Below are 18,765 nucleotides of genomic sequence, written 5' to 3'. Positions count from 1 at the left end.
TCACTCTCTAATTCGTTGGAAATTCGTAATACATGGGTGCATTGATGGTAAATCAAGGAAAGTAATGTTTTTGGAAGTCAATACAAATAATTTAGCAGAAACGGTGTTAAATCTTTTTTTAAATGCGACAAGCGAGTTTTCAACGCCTTCAAGAATAAGAGTAGACTTTGGGGTAGAAAATGTTCTTATATGTGATGAAATGATTGCAAGAAGAGGTCATGGCATAGGGAGTTTTTTAGCTGGATCTTCCACAAGAAATTAAAGAATAGAGAGGTTATGGAGAGATGTGTTTCGATGCGTCGTTTTATCTTTTTATTACACTTTTTATGCTATGGAACAGAGCGGCATTTTAGATATTGAAAATCCAATTCACATGTTCACACTGCATATAGTTTATTTAGAAAGAATAAATCTTTCCTTGAAAGAGTTTAAACTTATGTACAACGACCATCGTTTATCTACAGAAGAAAATTGGACTCCCAATCAAATATGGGCTATGGGAATGATAAATATTGACAACCCTATGTCAAGAGATGAAACTGAAAATGATATAAATGATTTTAATATCTATGGAGTAGATGTTGACGGCCCTTTATCTCACGATTTAAACAATGTTGTTGTTAACTCAGTTAGTATTCCGAATAGAATTGATATTGAAGCATTCGTCAGAAATTCAATAGATATGTCTAAAGAATCCACTGAAATGGCAATCGACATTTACATAGAAGCCTTAGCACTTGTGGTGGAAAAATTTGAATCTTATTTATAATTTCAGATGAATTTAACTTCTTGTTCTATTTTATTTTGTATTAGCTGCTTGTTAATGTGTACAGAATAGGTTCTACTGTGTAGAATCCTGTGTCTCTATACTCTCGAGTATTACAAGGGGGGTGGGAAGAAACGGGACAGGGGGAATGGGGGGGGGGGTGGGTTATTAAGGACTCGAGAGTACTATATTTTTTTACTTCCATGTAATTCGTTTTGAGCCTATATTCAAATCAAGCAATATATTCATTTGCTACTAAATGGAAATTATCCATAATAAGGTTACTTTTTAAATTTTTGCATTCGTTCTAGACGGTCTCTTAATATTTTTAGAGGGTAAACCAGAGACTTGGAAAAAAAAGATTAGCGTTTCTCTCAAATATTATATATTACTTGGTAAGACTTCATATATGAACATGTAAAAATATCATCAAACATATCGCAAAATCATATTGTTCCAAAAAAGTTATTAGTAAATGCCATGTCATAAACATCAAAAAGGTCGTTATTAGCTGGAAGCTTGCATAACAGCGAGCCACGCGGCAAAACTAAACAATTAGAGCAAGTATGTGCAGTTGGTATATACATATATGCTTCATGTGTCTTCTGATCCTATAAATGAACAAAAATAAAAATATTATTATAACTTGCAACACTTAAGAATGTCTAGTTTTATTATTTTTATTTAAAAAAACAATTTTTTATGAAAATAACCTTCAAATATTTTTTGAAAAATTACATCATAAATCCAAGCATGGAGTTTTTTTACACGCATTTTTGCGTATTTATTAAAAAAATTTCAAGATCTTGCATATTATTCTTGTTTATGTTTTTAGCTTATTATAGAAATCACACTAATTAAAGTAAACTGGGGTGGTTTTGTCCCACTTTGCACCTAAATTATCCTAGGTACAATAGCTGGTGGCCAATTAAAAATTGGCCACAATTGGTCTACAATTAAATTGGATACAATTAAAAAAAAGCTCACTGTACCTATGGCCAATTTTTTTCAAACCCCTCTATATGGCGGAACTTTTTTATTTAAGTCAATATACTTATATCAATAGAAAGTAATTGGTATATACATTTGATCATATCAGTTTTACAATTTTTAGACAAGTGCGGAGCATTAAACTTTGAAGTTGAAAATACGTGGCCCTAGGTACACGAACTTCCCCTACACTTTAAAAATTCCAGGGCTTTTCCAGGATTCTTGAGAAAAAAAAAGAAAAATCCCAGGACTTTCTAGGATACTAGTCCCGGACATTGCAGGACTGTGGGAACACTGTTATGGTAGAGAATATAAACATTTTAAAACAAAATATATATTGTGAAACAAAGTCATGCAGAAACATGCAGGGCCAAAGTTGCCCTTTTTTACGTTTTTTAATTTTGCAAGTTTTGTATTATGAAGAAATCTAAAAACCATAAACTATGAAGAACCATCCAAACCACTTCATAGTGACACTTAAAAACCATTATAGAAAAGTTAAAGCAACATTTTTACAATTAAATGCCCTTCCTAATGTTAACATGAATCAGGTTGTACTAGATTACATATTACCAGTAGCTGGATAACATGACTTGACAGACTATAAAAATAATATTTTAATAATATACATCTTTCAAATTATAATTTAGTTTCCGATAACAAACTAAATTTGAATGAAATAAATTATTCCGATATTTATTTTGAGTATGAGCAAAATCTTTCAGTTAAATACTACTATTTTATTAAATATAATAGATCTTTTACTTTTTCATCAGCTTCAATAGTAGGAATAAATTCAACAGACGGTTGCAATGCAAACCCAAGTAGAGGCTCTTCTGAAGCTCCAGTGACGAAAGAAAGAATATTTGCCAATGAAACACACTCTCTTCTACCACTGGCAACCTAAATAATATATTATATGTAACATCTAAAACATCACAGTGATCACTGTTTTACATTTAAAAAAAACTTACCTCTCTGACATATTTCACAAACATAGAATAAATCTCTCTTTTTCTTTAACTAAAGCTGTCGACCCTTCTGATGAAAATTTTGGCTTCAATAATTTTAAAAGCATTTTTGCTGTGAATTGTACTTTTGAAGGTCTTAATAATTCAAGTAATTGTGGAAACTCTTTGAAAAACCTTATCAAATTAAACTTGTTTAAACCTTTTTGTATATTAGATATACAAATATCTGCTGTATTTTCGGTGATCTTAATAATGATGCTGTCTGGTAAATATGTTGGTAGCTGCCCTCCTTGAAAGAGTGCAATACCAATTAACAAACCTACAAAGTAATATTCCTCAGCAAAGAGTTCTCTCAAACCACTATCAAATAATCTCTCTTTAATCATTCTATTGCATTCTCGTATCCACTCTCTCCTCGGACCACCATAATCCTTAGCTAGTTCTCCCATAAAGTCAACTTCAAATGTAATTAAAAAATTTTCAACGGATTCTAATACAGCAAATGTTGACATTAAAATATTTTGTCGATCGATACAAATAAAGTTTGTCTCAGAATCTTTATCCGTGTTTTCATCAATGTTTTCTATATCTTGAACTCTGCCCTTGATCATTGTTTTTTGAAGAAACCTTAAAATTTCTATTGGATCCTGAAGATTATTTTCTTTAATTTCCTTAATTTTTTGGTTTTCAAAATCAATTTCAATATATATATTTTTATCAACTGAACCTTTTGCTACAAATGAAGCTGATGTAAGTTCTTTTATTTCCTGTATATCAACTTCATTAACATCTTCTTGATCTATTAGTTGTGAACTTTTTGATACAAATGAAGCTGATGGAATTTCAATAACTTCCGTTGGAATGATCATTTGATGATCATTGCATCGTTCTTTTAGCTGTAAATATAAAAGCCCTTGTCCAGCTAGTTTTTTTACAACATCATATGAGTAATTAATATTTGAGCATTTATTTAATTTTGATATTTTTTTTCGTGATACTTTAACAAAATCGAATTCATCTGAACCCAGCAAAGGAAATTTTTCATGCAACGACTCCTTTATTTTCTCTCTTATTTTCTCTCTTATGTTCACTATCGAATTCATTGATAATCAAAATTCCATTTGCAATTACAGAATCCCATTTTAGGAATTGTTCTTTTATGATTTTCTGTAGATGAAATTAGTGCAAATTCTAATGTTTTTGTCATTTTCTTTGATTTATTTTGATTGCCTATGTGGTTGCCTATATTGCTACTGTATGGTGCTGACGACCTTAATCTATCGTTTCTATTAAGGCGCCTAAAAATACCCGATGAACCACTTTCATTGAGCATTCCTCTAGCTCTTTGTAATGTGGAGGTTATTGTGAGTTCCGATTGTGGCCTGCTGATATTTGTGCTTTGATTTGTGCGAAGAAGAATAGAAGCTTCCTCTAACAAAGATGCAACTTTGCTATAACTATCCATATCGGTATAAGTATAACTGCTTTTTATAACTACACGCTTTTTCTATAAATAATATTATTAAAGTATTTTTAAATGTTGACAATGTTTTGTTCAACCAAAAGCCGATTGGCCGCGTTCTCCCCAGGAATATTGAATATATATTTGAAAAAGATTGAATATATTTGAAAAAGATTGAATATATTTGAAAAAGATTGAATATATTTGAAAAAGATTGAATATATTTGAAAAAGATTGAATATATTTGAAAAAGATTGAATATATTTGAAAAAGATTGAATATATATTTGAAAATGATTGAATATATATTTAGAAAAGATTACATATATTTTTCAATTTGAATATTGCTACAATCCGGCAGGCATATACCGGTTAATGGTTTTTATATTTCTTGATATTTTTTATTCAAATTAATTATTTAATTTTTTTCTAAAATTTCTTTTTTAAATTGTTAGTTTTTGTGTAAATGATTTTAAAATTATAAAAAAAGAAAACACAAATATTCTTAGTAGTAAAAGGCTATTAAAACAAAAAAGTTTGGATAACAGTTCTAATAAAATATATCATTAATATGAATAAAAAATCAAATATACTGAATGCTCACCGTCAAAAACCACCCCTCCCCCTAACAGCATGTAACGGAAGTGGAAATACATACCTCCACTGCGCGGAACAATAGGGTATGTGGTCAGGAATATTTTTAAATAAAATTTGGCATGGACATCGAAAATAGATTTATACAGTTGACTGAAAAATTTCAAATATGTACCAACATGCCTTCAATATTAATGTACTCCTGGAACAGATACGAAAATTTAAAACCGAATAAAAATCACTGGTAACTGTAAAAAAACAACAGAGTTTATAACAAAAAGTAACAGTTACAGTAGCAGAAACAGTTTAATAAAGTGTAACAGTAATAGTAACACTAAAAGAGGTGGAAATGGAACCTCCACTGGGTCGAAAAAAAAGACGTGGTCAGAAATTTTTGTTTAATGAAATTCGGCAGGCACATAGAAAATTGATTTAAACAGTTGACTGGAAAATTTCAAATGTGTACCAACATGCCTTCAATATCAATGCAGTTCCGGAACAGGAACGAAATTTTAAATAGCAATAAAAAAACTGAAAAATTTACTACACATTAAAAAAAAACCATAATTTATTCAACATAAAACATTCTACATTTTAATAAAGTCTAAGCTGATATAAAATTCTAAAAAAAAATGACAAATAAATACATTCTTACCACACCGACTTCGAGCACGCTGTGAAAAAAAACCCCAGATACGCACGTAACTATGTATATATATATATATATATATATATATATATATATATATATATATATATATATATATATATATATATATATATATATATATATATATATATATATATATATATATATATATATATATATATATATATATATATTCAAGACCGCAGACAACTTTTTTTGATGTTTGAGCTAAGCGACTTTGAAACATGAAGAAAACTTCATATTTAAGTATGTTCATTGCTACGCAAAAAACTGCGGTTATTGGAGACTGGAAACAACAAAAACCCCAAAACGTTAGCCCCCCAGCCCCAAATAGGAGGACAATGAGTCATATTTGTTTTGTTTTTTTTAATTTTAAACTTTATTTATATTCATCAACAAATAAAAAATGACAAAAAAAAAATAACAAATATGACTCATTGCCCTCCTATTTGGGGCTGGGGGAGGGGGGGCTAACGTTTTGGGTTTTTTGTTGTTCCCAGTCTCCAACCACGGCAGTTTTTTGCGTAGCATCCTCATTCCTCATATACCCAGTGAAAAAAAAAACCGCGTCCCACATGGGTTCCACGTGGGTTCCGTGTGGTAACCATATGGTATTTACACACATGGGAAATCCCACGTGGGTTTCTTGTGGGATTTGCATGGGAATTAATTTGAAGGCTGAAAACTAAAAAAGATTTTAAAAAACTAAAAAAAAATTTTTTAATCGATATTTTTAAATTGCATTGCGTTACATTTATATTGCGTGAAAATATTTTATATTAATATAGAGAATAGCAGGCAAGTATGTTTATCTTTCTTTATAGAAATAAGATTAAGATTTGTGCAAATAGACGTATTATTAGGATAATATAATAGTTATTTGAATATAGATCTTGAGTATATTATTTGCAAACAATTAACTGATGCAAATTGAAATGTTTTCAAAAACCAATCTTGGATGCATGGGACACTGCAGTGTCCCACAAAGAAATGCAGGTTTAAAAGTCAAAGAATTCCCAATTTTTTTTATTAAATAAAGAAAAAAATAGCATGGAGTGGGTTTCTATAACTTTTTTTATGCTCCAAAACTTTTAACTTTAGATATAATAAGGTCCTTAAGACTTAAGGGACTTACGAACTACATTGAGGAACAAAAACAGAATATTTACAGAAACTCAATTTTTAATCAGGAGTACCACAGTGTTATTAGGAATAAAGCCTCTGGGTCCAGTTTTCAAAGTAATATGATCTAAAGTAATGTTTAAATAAAATAATATGCTTTAAAATGCATATAGTTGTACATATAAGTTATATGTATAACTCCGAGTTATATTCCTGATAGTTAACTATATGCATAACTATTTATACATATAATTTGTTATAAAAACTTATTTGTTAAGGTTATGCGTGAACAAGTTAGTACCAATTAATTCAAATTCAAGAATTAGTTAAAGTTCAAGTTAAAGTTTTTATATATTCATTGTTTTTGTTAATTTCGTATTTATTTGTTCAAATTTATCAATTAGTACTATTTCTTACTACAGTGAGAATGTTTATCATTGTTGAATGTGATTTTATTAGTAACTTAATTTTATTTTCAACATATTTTGACAACACCCTTTACATTTTAAATGATGACAGCTTTACTTTTCTATTGATGTTAAATTTATTACGTTTCAATAACTCAGATTGAATTTTAATTGAATTATTGTAAGCTTTGTAGGGGTTTGTTATATATCAAATGGCGTTGTAAATAAAGTAAAAATAATATATATATATATATATATATATATATATATATATATATATATATATATATATATATATTTATATATATATATATATATATATGTATATATATATATATAACATTAAAACAACAAAATTGATACAAAATTTCACTTTAAAACGAATACCATTAACATTGTGATGATAATAGCATTAGGAAACTAGTATTTATGTATTATTATTATACTATAAATAAATAGTTTTTTAATTCATTTTATAAAATAGAGACTGACAACTGATAATTAATGGAAATAAATACAAATTATAAAAATCATGTAAACTTCATTTATTATTTCTAAATACTATCTTAATGTTAGTCTACAAAGTTAAAATCAATTTAGAGCATTGTTATTAGTTCTTTTGCGATTCGCACCTCCACTTCTGTCTCTCAAATTTATAAAATAGGTGGTCAAAGCTTGCTCAAAAGGTAGGTTCTCAGCATAACAATGCTTTTTTCTTACACTTTCTAAAGAGAAATATGGCAAATTGATTACTTATTTTACCTAAATCATAGGTCATCTATGCATAATGATGTAAGATGATGACCCGGTTTATTGAACACCTTCACCCTTTATCAAACTCAGTCAATTTTTTGCCATCTCCCATTGAAAATGATGTCAGTTTTTGTTATCATATTATGTTGGTATATCTGAATTGTTAATATAATATAAAAAATGCATATACCATCAATTTTTTTCTGGTTCAATTATACATTTATTCTCAACAGTACTAAAAGCAAAAAAAACAAACATAAATTGATCTTTCAGATAAGCAAGCTAATTTTGGAATTTAAATTGTTTTTCCTATGATCCTCTACAGTTTTAAGCAACAAAAGCAAGAAGTTTTTAGACCACATTGTTGGTGTAAATACCTTTAAAACCTGCTCGTAGCTAGCATAAATTGTTTTACTTTTTTTTTGAAATAAAATAATTTACTTTTTTTTTTAATTCAATTTTTAATTCAAAATTCAATTCTCAACATCCCCTCCCCATTGTCAATTATTGTTAAACTCAAACTGCCCCTCTATCTACTGGCATCATTTATGGATGATCCCATAGCCTAAATACTATATATATATATATATATATATATATATATATATATATATATATATATATATATATATATATATATATATATATATATATATATATATATATATATATATATATATATATATATATGTATATATATATATATATATATATATATATATATATTATTTTTACTTTATTTACAACACCATTTGATATACAATAAACCCTTACAAAGCTTACAATAATTCAGTTAAAATTCAATCTGAGTTATTGAAACGTAATAAATTTAACATCAATTGAAAAGTAAAGCTGTCATCATTTAAAATGTAAAATGTGTTGTCAAAATATGTTGAAAGTAAAATTAAGTTACTAATAAAATCACGTTCAACAATGATAAATATTCTTACTGTAGTAAGAATTAGTACTAGTTAACAAATTTGAACAAATAAATATAAAATAGTGAAAAAACAATAAACAAATAAGAACTTGAACTATATCTTGAATTTGAATTAATTGGTACTAATTTGTTCAAGCATAACCTTAAAAAATAAGTTATATATAATAAATTTTATGTATAACTAGTTATACAAATAGTTAACTATCAGGAGTAATATGTTTAACTGCATGCATTTTAAAGCATTTTATTTAATTTATATATTACATTAGATCATATTACTTTGAATACTGAACCCAGAGACTTTATTCCCAATTACACTGTGGTACTCCAGATTAAAAATTGAAAAGTTTCTGTAAATATCCTGTTTTTGTTCCTCAATGTACTTTGTAAGTCCCTTAAGTTTTATGAACCTTATTATATATAAAGTTAAAAGTTTTGGAGCCTAAAAAAAGTTACAGAAACCTCCCTATCTCCCCCCTATTTTAATTTTTTTTTTTGATAAAGAAAATTTGACTTTCAAACCAGCATTTCTTTGTGGGACACTGCAGTGTGTCAAAAACCATGCATGCATGCTTGGTTTTTGACAACATTTGAACTTGCATCAGTCAATTGTTTGCAGGTAATATACTCAAGAACTATATTCAAATATCATATGAACATGTTAGATAATGTTCATATGATATTTGAACATCACAAATTTAATAATATTGTTGTGATTTGTTATATAAATAATACCATAATAGATTATGATATGAAAATAAGATGAGATATGAAGGCAATGATCAAAGAATAAATTTACTTATAGAAATTTAGATGTTTATTAGTTTATTAGTTTCAGAATATTATATTATGTGTGACCACGGCCTTCTATAATAACAGGCCTTGACATCGCGCAACTAAGTTGTTAAACTGAAGGCCAATTCCTAATACTGTGTTTACATTTTCATCATTTAACATTAGACGAAAGTTTGTGTTTGCGCTTTTTTAATAAATCTTTAAAATTTGATTTGTTTATAAATTAGATAGCGCAACTTCAATACGATAACGTTGTAAGGTTCAAGGCGTTACATTGTAAGGTAACAATATTGTCAAACTAACAATAAGTTTTTTTAATAATTAAAATGCCTTTAAAATGCTGTGTACCTCTTTGCTAGTCAAACTATCTCAACTACAACAAAAATATCAATTTATACAACTACAATATCAATTACAATTACAACAAAAATATCAATACTCAACTACAACAAAAATATCAATTTATAAATTCCCAAAGAATCTAGAGGAGAGAAAAAGATGTAGTGAAGCTATCCCAAGAACTGCTTTTATTGTTACAGACTATACAGCAGTATGTCAACTGCATTGGCCAAATGAAGCACCTTTTGAAAGCAAATATGGGAAGCAACGACCTTAAAACCCACCATCTATTTTTATAAATATTCCGTAGTTGTTTAGCCACACCAGCAAGTAAAGTTAGAAAAACTGTAACTTCAAGCGGTTTTCGAAGCATTTTCCCAGATGAGTTAAATGATTTTCTAAAAGAGGATGAACTTATATTTGACGATATTCAATCTTTGTTAAGTGATAATAACGATGATATTGTTTTCTAGCTTAATAAAAAAAGTTTACACATATAATCAAAAATGTACAAACTTGGTGTTCCATTATTTATTTTTGTAATTTTTAATTAATATTCATTTGTAGCTAACCATAATGGCACAACTTGTAATATTTCATCTTTAGCTGTAAACAAATTAAAGTTAATAAAAGTAAAATCAGCTTTATTTGAAGCAGTTAGATTTTTAAAAAATAAAGAAAGTTCGCTTCGGTCAAATATTCTATTCGAACACCTTAATGCTATGAGGAAAAGTAATGTTGGTAACGTTTTATATACTTCAGATATTATATGTAGAGCATATGAGTATTTTGCTATGCGACGAAGTTTATATGATTGTTTGTGTATTGACTACAAGTTGCCAAGTATAAGGACTTTATCACGATTGACTTCAAAAATAAGCTCAATGGAGGACCTAAGTTTCATAAAGAGTATTTTTATGAATTTAAATCTATTGAAAAGAACTTCCATACTACTAATTGATGAGTTCTATGTCAAAGCTTCATTACTTTACCAAAGAGGTGCTTTGTTTGGTCAAGCAGTAAACTACCCTGAAAAGTTAGCTAAAACAATTTTATCATTTATGATTAAATGTCTTTTTGGAGGTCCAGAATTTATATGTAGAGCTCAACCTGTTGCAAATCTTTCCTCTGAATTTCAGTTTGCTCAATGTCAACAAATTGTTGATACGATAAATAATATTGAAAATAGTAAGACACTGGTAATAATTACTGATGGTAACCGTGTAAATTAAAGATTTTTTGGAATGTTTAAAACAGTTGATAATAAACCATGGTTAACAAAATCAGGTATATATTTATTGTATGATTATGTGCATCTCTTAAAATCTATACGAAACAATTGGTTGACAAAAAAGACTGGCGAACTTCAATTTTTGAACAATAAAGAACTGGCTTTGGCTAAGTGGAGTGATTTAGAAACTTTATATAAAACTGAGTGCAATAGTCTTTTTAAGCTCTCTAAACTTACAGCTAAATCAGTTTATCCAAAACCAATAGAGAGACAATCTGTAAAGTTTTGTTTGTCTGTTTTTTGCGAAGAAACAGTAGCTGCATTAAGAACGCATCCAGAGATTGAAAATAAAGCATCTGAAGGTACTGCTGTATTTATTGAAAAAATAAGTTTTTTTCGAATGTTGTTAATGTCAAAGCACTTGGTGCTGGCATTCGGTTTAGAAATGAATTATGCGGAGAAATCCACTCAGTTGGTGATCAACAGTTACAACTGCTATGAGATATTGCTGAACTGTCAAATTTTATGAAACCTACTGGTAAGCGTGTAAAACAGCTTACGCTAGATACTAGCAATGCAATAGGGCATTCATGTTATGGCTTTATTGATCTCATAAAAACTTTGTTGAGTAATGGAGCAAAGTATGTCCTATTAGGTTGGTTTTCAACAGATCCACTTGAAAAAGCTTTTTCTAAGCTTTGACAGGAATCTGGAGGTACTTACTTTATAAACGCTAAATCTGTAATTGAAAAAATTAATATTCAACATACTAAATTGATATTACAACTTGACATTTCTGTTGATGGTATCGATGGTCTTACTTGTGACATGTTTTAGAGATATTTCTACTGATGAAAAAGAACTTCTGGATAATATACATGATCTTGAAAGCTCAGCTAATAAATCTACATTAATGGCTATAGTTTACATAGCTGGCTATGTGCAAAAAAGCGAAATAAAAATTTATGATGATTCTACTAATTATTATTATAAATATGGAAGTTATCTGTATAGCCTAAACAGAGGCGGACTTGAAATTCCTTCTGATACTCTTGTCCAATGGTCAATATTTTGCTTTTTTTTTTTTCAAGTTGCTACTGACCCTTTATGCAGAACATTTTGTGTTATTCAGTTTCAGTTCATTGCTGCTAAATATAAATTTAAAATCACATAAAAACAATGCAGAGTATATTCTAATATTCTGCTAAAGACTTACTCACTAATTACCACTCCCAAAATACTAAAGCTATCATAATTTTTGTAAAAATTAGTTTTGTAATTTATTATGCTATTTACTTGTTATGTTTTTTATTTTCTCATTAGCCTATACGTCTCTCAATATGTTTGGATTTGTAAATATTTACCCTGTTGAGATATATTGATAAAACTTTTTTTTTGCTTGAATCAACTTTTGTTGGTGTTTTTTATTGTTGGTGATTTTTGTTACCATTTTTAGCAAAAAAAATTAAAAATACAGTTATCTTTCAAATATATAGATATATACTTTGTTATGGTTTTGCTTGTTATTGATACTATTTAATATTACATAAATATTCTTAATGAAATTTGAAATACGAAAAATATGATTATCTTTTAACAATTTTTTGATTTTCTTTTTATATTTCCGTCTTTACTAGAGATTATTATTAGAAAACATAGACTGCCATTACACCCTACCTAATATAAAAATATATCAATATAAGTAAAAGTGAAAGTTTAATCGGCGTTCAGTTTTTACGGCAATTTGCGCGATGTCAAGGCCTGTAGATTATAGAAGGCCGTGTGTGTGACGAAAAAGTAAAGATACTTTTGCATCCAGTGGCTATTGCACCCAACGTCTACAATATTGAAAAATTAGGTTTTTACATTTTTGTTTTTGTTTTTTTGTTTAACTACTTATCCTAATTGATCACTTTTTTTCAGGATTCTCTTCATGGGTTCAAGCTCATTATGCATAATATGTGTTCAATTACCCATGATACGGTAGTCATTGTAAGTAATAAATTAGGAAATAATTATTTGTGAAATATTGTAGTCATTAATGACTTCAACCTGGCTAATAATTAAAATTGTTCGACTAATAAGGTTCCTTATTAAAATTGCTCTCTCTCTCTCTCTCTCTCTCTCTCTCTCTCTCTCTCTCTCTCTCTCTCTCTCTCTTTATATATATATATATATATATATATATATATATATATATATATATATATATACATATATATACATACAGTATTGTGAAAAAGTTAAGAACCACTAAATAAAAAAAAAAATTTTTTTCAAATAAATTTAATTAATTTTTATTCTATAGATAATAAAATAGTCTTTTTTTTTCAAACATTAAATATAGCATGAGAAAAAAGAAAAAATTTTTTTTTTTGAAAGTTAGTTAATAAAACCTATAAAAAATAAGGATTAAATATTATGTGTTAATTTTTTTTTATATTTTTTTTGTGAAAAAGTTAAGAACCACAAAGAATTTTTTGTGCTAAATGCGGCGGAAACGTCTTTTTAAATTTATTTTTCCCTTTTTTTTAAAATATTCTTTTAATGACCTGAGTTATTACCAAAGAACCAATAAAAACATTTGAAAAAAATTAATTTTTTTAAATACTTTTAAAAAAAGTATTTAATTTCAAACAAAAAAAAATTCTTTCCTTTTGAAAAAATGAGCAGAAAAGCTATTACCTATGAAAATCGTGTAAAAGTGGTGCATTTTCACCAGGAAGGTAAATCCGCTCGCGAAATTGGAAGAATAGTAAAGCGATCACATAGTTCGGTGCTAACAATCATCAAAAGATTCAAAGAGACGAAATCTTACGTTGATCGCCATCGTTCTGGAAGACCGCGTTTGACGACACCCAATGATGATCGCCTTTTAATCAGGTTGGCAAAGAAAAATCGAACCATGCCGTCGCATGAATTAAGAAGGGAATGGAAGCTTTCAAATGGACGTCAAGCCTCGGCATCACTTGTGCGTAGGAAACTATTAGCTAACAATATGTTATGGAAAAAAGCTGTTCTAAAACCGCAACTTACCAAACGACATATAAAAAAGCGAAAAGAATTTTGCCAAAGCGTCAAAGAATGGTCTAAACAAAAATGGAGGACAGTAATGTTCAGTGATGAGATGAATATCGAGGTTGATAACCGAAAAAACCGAATTATGATTCGCAGGCAGCCTTCAGAAAAATATAATCACAATTGTATCGTTCAAAGAACAAAACAAGGTAGTGGGTCGGTTGGAATATGGTGCTGCATGACATATTATGGTCTCGGTATGTTTAAATTATTTGATGGTCAACTCAACTCTACTTATTATGTCGATATTTTAAATAACAACTTGTTACCGTCAATTGATGCACTTGAGCAAAGCGTTCCGTTCATTTTTCAGCAAGACAATGCACCACGTCACAGGGCTAAAATTGTCTCTGAATGGTTCGAAAGTAAAAATATTGAGCGTCTAACTTGGCCACCAAATAGCCCAGATCTAAATTGCATTGAAAATCTTCGGAGTTGGCTTGATAAAGAGATTGCCAAGAAAGCACCAAGGAGCCTTGAGGAGTTGCGCAATATTTTACCAGCAATACTTGGAAATGTTCCCAAACATATTTTAGAGAATTTAATAGACTCAATGCCAAATCGTATAAATGAGTGCTTAAAAATTCATGGTAGAATTACGCGGTATTTGGTGGTAAAAATTATCGTTTTTTATTCTGTGGTTCTTAACTTTTTCACAATTTTTTTAAAATAAATATTACCTATAAAACTTTAAATACATTTTTTATATTTGTTTAAAAGTTTTTATCACTATTATTATTTTTTATTTTGTTTGTCTATTTTCTAAAATTTATTATTATTATTCTTTTTACCAGAAAAATATATTCGGTTAAAAAGAAATTTAAAAATAAAAATAAATTGTGATTTGTTTTTTTTGTGGTTCTTAACTTTTTCACAATACTCTCTCTCTCTCTCTCTCTATATATATATATATATATATATATATATATATATATATATATATATATATATATATATATATATATATATATATATATATATATATATATATATTGTATTTATTTATAAATATATATATATTTTTTTTTAGAAAATGTTTAAAGAAAGTTAGAAAATACTAAAAACTTTGGTACTATGCAAGCCGAAGCGATTTACTTAATTCAATCAACAAAAGACGGCGTGAAAATCGCAAAAGAAAAAATAATATTTTCAATATATATTTTGAATGTATTCATTAATAGCATTTAATTAAAAATAAATTCATTTTGTAACACGTTTTTTAATTCTATAAAATTTCGTTATAATAGTTTATGGTAAATTCCACATAGGTTAAAGGTGGAAAACATCACATGTAAAAGATGAAAAATGCTACACATTTTGAATCCCAAATGGGATAAAGTAGCAAATACCAGATAAAGTTAAGCCTCTCTGAAAGCTTCGATGATTAATTTTAAATTACTAATTAAGTAATTTTTAAATTGAAGGATTTTTAAAAATTATTATAGAAGCATTCGGACTTTCATTTGTCTGGTATTGACTACTTTTATGCCATTTGGATTAAAATATGTGGCATTTAAGATCTATAACATGTAGTATTTTTCGCCTATATCCCATGTAGGATTTACCACATAAAACCCATGTGGGATTTACCATATGAAACCCACATGGGGCAAAATAATAATCCCCATATGGGTTACATATGGTAAAAACCCACGCGTATCCCATATGGGATTTACCATATGGAATCCATGTGGGATTTACCATATGAAACCCACGTGGGACAAAATAATAATCCCCACATGGGTTACATATGGAAAAAATCCACCCGTATCCCATGTGCGCTTTTTCACTGGGTATATGCCTCATATATATATATCATATCTCATATATCCTCATATATATATATCATATATAATATACTTAAATATGGAGTTTTCTTCATGTTTCAAAGTCGCATAGCTCAAACATCCAAAAAAGTCTACGGCCTTGAATATATATATATATATATATATATATATATATATATATATATATATATATATATATATATATATATATATATATATATATATATATATATATATATATATATATATATGGGCAATTCCACGCAAGTGACGGTCGTAACATTTGACGCGTTTTCAGCCATTAAAAATGAACCAAGAATGGTATTTACATGAAAATTTCTAGAAATGTTAAATACTATTATATAATTTAGTATTCAAAAGTTAAATTATTCAAGTGTTCAATTTATTTGAAAAATCAACTCAACGTAGCGTGACGGTCGTAACGCTTACTTTTTGACAAATCTAAACAAACAAACTTTGTCAATCTTTATGCAGCCATCTACACAGAGAGAAAAAAAATCCTTTGCTGTGTTCTTTAATTACACATTGAACTTACTATATGGTAAGTTTCATAGTTTTCGCTTGAAGTTTTCCATGAATTTTATTAAGTTTTATGTCGTGACGGTCGTAACGAAAAAGCCAAAAATGAAAAACAACAAATAACGCAATAAATGAAATAAAAAAAGATAAATGTCTATAAAAACCAATTAAATTATGTTAAAAAATATGAACTTTATAACATTATCAAGGTTATCCATGGTGATTCTTCAATACTGGGATCGTTTTTTTGGAGTAGGCAACGAACGCTTAATGCTATTTATGCTCCCTGTTTTTTTTGTTTTATTAACTCTATTTAGTATAGCTCAATATCTAGGAGTATGTACTTTCATACGACTCGCAAATGTTTTGCGGAGCCGGGAATCCAATATAGGAAAAAAATATCTTAGACAAGTAAATTTTTTTTACTAATATATAAATTTTAAAATAGTTCCGCAACCCCATTACAAAATATTAGAGAATTTTGAAACCAAAAACTTTCCATTTTTTACTTGCCAGAAATGCATTTTGGTAATATTTGCAACGGCTTTCGCTTTTTCTATTTTATCAGATATTAAGGCCCACCTTAGATTAATATCATCTGTGTTGATAAGTCTAACATAAGTTTTGCACCCATTTGATGCTAAGAGAAAGTCTTTAGCGTTTAAGACGATCACTTCACGAGATTTTACGCTGTTTCAAACAAATCGCTTTAATGACCCTCCTACCCCATCAACTGCTCCTTTACCGTGAGAGGTAGCAAAAAAGTTCCATTCTATACTTTGAAAATGATATTTCACAGAGCAATGTTGTATGAATTTGGCCATGTATCTATTTTTGAATTGAGTGCATGGACCATCACTCCATAATATAACTTTTTTTAAATAATCAATGCAATAGAGGTCAAATATTTCAGTTAAGTATGTTGTAGTGGCGCGTTTTGTTTTATCATTATCGTCGGATATTATTACAAATGATTTTGACTCTAATTGGTAGCGATAGATTACAACTGTAAACAAGGTAATAGTTGACTGCGACCAATAAGCAGCTTGAACAGCATCCTGATAACCACATGTATAGTTTTGTGAATAATCAAAGTATCAAAATTTGGCCTGGTTCGAGATTTTCTTTTTGACTGCGGTATTGCTCAGACTGGTGCTTTTTAGTGAGATGATGCTCAGTAAACTCTGGTAAATAGTCGCGGAAATGTTTAAAAGTATCTTTTATGTTTTTTTTATGTTGACTAAGTACACAGCGATGATCTTCTTTAATCCACCATTTATAGCTGATTAAGGTATCCATGTCTCCGATTTCGGGCAAAGAAACTTTCAATAGTTTACTATCACAGCACAATGAACATTTCATTATCCAACATTGGTACGTTGGGGGCTTGCACAATACATAATTTTCTAACCATTTATTGCAATACAAAGGAAAAGGTATTTTACTTGCCAAAGCAGCACACAAATAAGTAAAATTACTGTGATAAATACAACCACATGTTTCAAGTGGTGTATCTTTGCACGTAAGAATGTATGTTGGCCTTAATTCACAAAACTTACTCAATTTAATTTTTTTGTCAGCATTCTCCTCACAATACAGTTGATGCAGCTCCTTCAAATTCATAACTAAGTAGCGTTTTTGAACTATTTCTCCGTCAATTTTCATAAAGTCTTTTCTTCCAGGAGACATAACTGATATATCTTCTCTTTCATAAAATACTTTTACTTTTTTAATTTCTTCTGATGTAAAGTGAACTCGATGTGTTTCTTTAGCAGTGCATAGGCCATATTCAGCACCCAACTGCTCTAAAATAGTTCGTCTTTTATTTGGAGATTTTGGAAGAGCCTGTTTTGTCCTAAATATGTTATTTGATATAAAAGAACCCAAATTATGTGTAAGCAATTATATTAAAAAATATATGTTAATATAATAAATACTTGTTTAATGCCTTTCTCATTGACGATTTGCAGTTATAAGAATTGTCTTGCGTAGAATTTAGACTGACGTTAGTTATGAAATCAAGTTTTTTTTTCATTCTTAGCCTTTGGTTGCGAACCTTCGCTTGATTTTTTTGTTTGTTCTCTTTTCTTGGTGTCAATAACTGCCTCCTTAGATAACTTCTAATTCTTTCTTTTTCTAACAAAGCTTTTCTGTTTCTTGCTCTATAAGCTTTCGATCTTTCAGCATCTGATTTTGGCATTTTAAATATGTTATTAAATATAACGGCTGCTGTTTATGATATATGCTCCGTTATATATTTTAAAAAAACCCGCGAAATGTTGTAAATAAAAAAACAACCGCGAAATCGATTAAACCAAAAA

General features: G+C 28.5%; 1 protein-coding gene and 1 long non-coding RNA gene across 3 annotated transcripts; one reads left to right on the top strand and one right to left on the bottom strand.

Annotated features, from left to right (window-relative positions):
• Positions 1-1,145: 1,145 nt before the first annotated feature.
• On the bottom strand, positions 1,146-4,301 carry LOC136087383 (uncharacterized). Of its 2 annotated transcripts, XR_010641761.1 has the most exons (3): positions 2,731-4,301; positions 2,522-2,659; positions 1,146-1,377 (listed from the first exon to the last, which is right to left on the bottom strand). XR_010641761.1 is itself a non-coding variant. In XM_065810007.1 (2 exons), exon 1 carries the CDS (start codon positions 3,828-3,830, stop codon positions 2,745-2,747), a length of 1,086 nt encoding a protein of 361 aa, XP_065666079.1. In that variant the 5' UTR covers positions 3,831-4,301; the 3' UTR covers positions 2,075-2,659; positions 2,731-2,744. The 2 variants fall into 2 exon arrangements, 1 of the variants encoding a protein (XP_065666079.1); XM_065810007.1 differs by lacking the exon at positions 1,146-1,377 and having other exon boundaries at positions 2,075-2,659.
• Positions 4,302-8,971: 4,670 nt separating this feature from the next.
• LOC136087382 (uncharacterized) lies at positions 8,972-15,330 on the top strand. Its single transcript, XR_010641760.1, has 2 exons — positions 8,972-13,031; positions 15,148-15,330. It is a non-coding gene; the product is annotated as an uncharacterized LOC136087382 (long non-coding RNA).
• Positions 15,331-18,765: the final 3,435 nt, after the last annotated feature.

Source organism: Hydra vulgaris, chromosome 11, assembly GCF_038396675.1.
Source record: "Hydra vulgaris chromosome 11, alternate assembly HydraT2T_AEP".
Taxonomy (NCBI): Eukaryota; Metazoa; Cnidaria; class Hydrozoa; order Anthoathecata; family Hydridae; genus Hydra; species Hydra vulgaris.
Note: the sequence above shows the minus strand (reverse complement) of the source record. Positions and strands in the feature narration are given on the sequence as shown.